Below are 689 nucleotides of genomic sequence, written 5' to 3'. Positions count from 1 at the left end.
GAGTCCAGGGCCAGCTGGTCAAAGGTGAGGATCTTACCCCCAGCCTTGAGGATGCGGCTGCGGGCCCGGCTGGTCACGCGCAGAGCACAAACCTTGGGGAGACAGGACAGGTGGGGTCACCACCCATTGCCCTGGCTACCTGCAGGGCCTGAGAACCAATACCAATGAATCCCAGTTCTCAGCATACAACTGCCTTCCAAGGATGCCGGTGTATGCAAAAGCTGTGAGACTTTTGTGTGGTTTTGAGGCTTCGTCTCCTATGTAGTGAAGGCTGGTTTCAAATTCAGGGCGATCCTTCGGCCTCAGCCTCCCAAAAGCTGGAATCACGGGCGTGTGCCCCCATGCCCAGAGGAGGCTTTGATTAATGGCAAAGAAACCCATGTTTCAGCCCAGACTCAAGAGCCAACATTTTCAACATGATCTGCAGAAACTTGAGGACACCTTCACACACATGCAAGAGGGTTCCATACTTCCCTAAAAGCCACTGCACAGGTGAGATGCTTGCTTCAGCCCAGAGAAGCTGAGATTTAAGTGTCACCAGAGCAGGCCAGGCTCCAAACCAGGTATGACACTCACTGAAGTCCTACCCCACTCACCTTCAGCTTGGGCACCTCCAGAACACGAACATCATCTGTGATGGTCCCCACAACCACTGCTGTCTTATTTTCCCGGCCGGGAAGCTTCATCTT

At 53.7% G+C, this 689-nt stretch overlaps 1 protein-coding gene across 1 annotated transcript in view; it reads right to left on the bottom strand.

The window, feature by feature from the left end:
* Positions 1-2: 2 nt before the first annotated feature.
* Positions 3-689, bottom strand: part of Rpl18 (ribosomal protein L18) — a gene marked incomplete at its 3' end in the record, with an annotated part of 2,988 nt that continues 2,301 nt past the window's right edge. The window contains exons 4-5 of the mRNA XM_012512738.2: positions 597-689; positions 3-92 (exon numbers count right to left, since the gene is read on the bottom strand). The exon at positions 597-689 is cut by the window's right edge and continues 6 nt beyond it. Coding sequence (XP_012368192.2) covers positions 3-92; positions 597-689 — 183 coding nt within the window. The remainder of the gene's footprint in view (positions 93-596) is intronic.

This window comes from Octodon degus, unplaced genomic scaffold (genome assembly GCF_000260255.1).
Source record: "Octodon degus isolate 3935 unplaced genomic scaffold, OctDeg1.0 scaffold00268, whole genome shotgun sequence".
Lineage (NCBI taxonomy): Eukaryota > Metazoa > Chordata > Mammalia > Rodentia > Octodontidae > Octodon > Octodon degus.
Note: the sequence above shows the minus strand (reverse complement) of the source record. Positions and strands in the feature narration are given on the sequence as shown.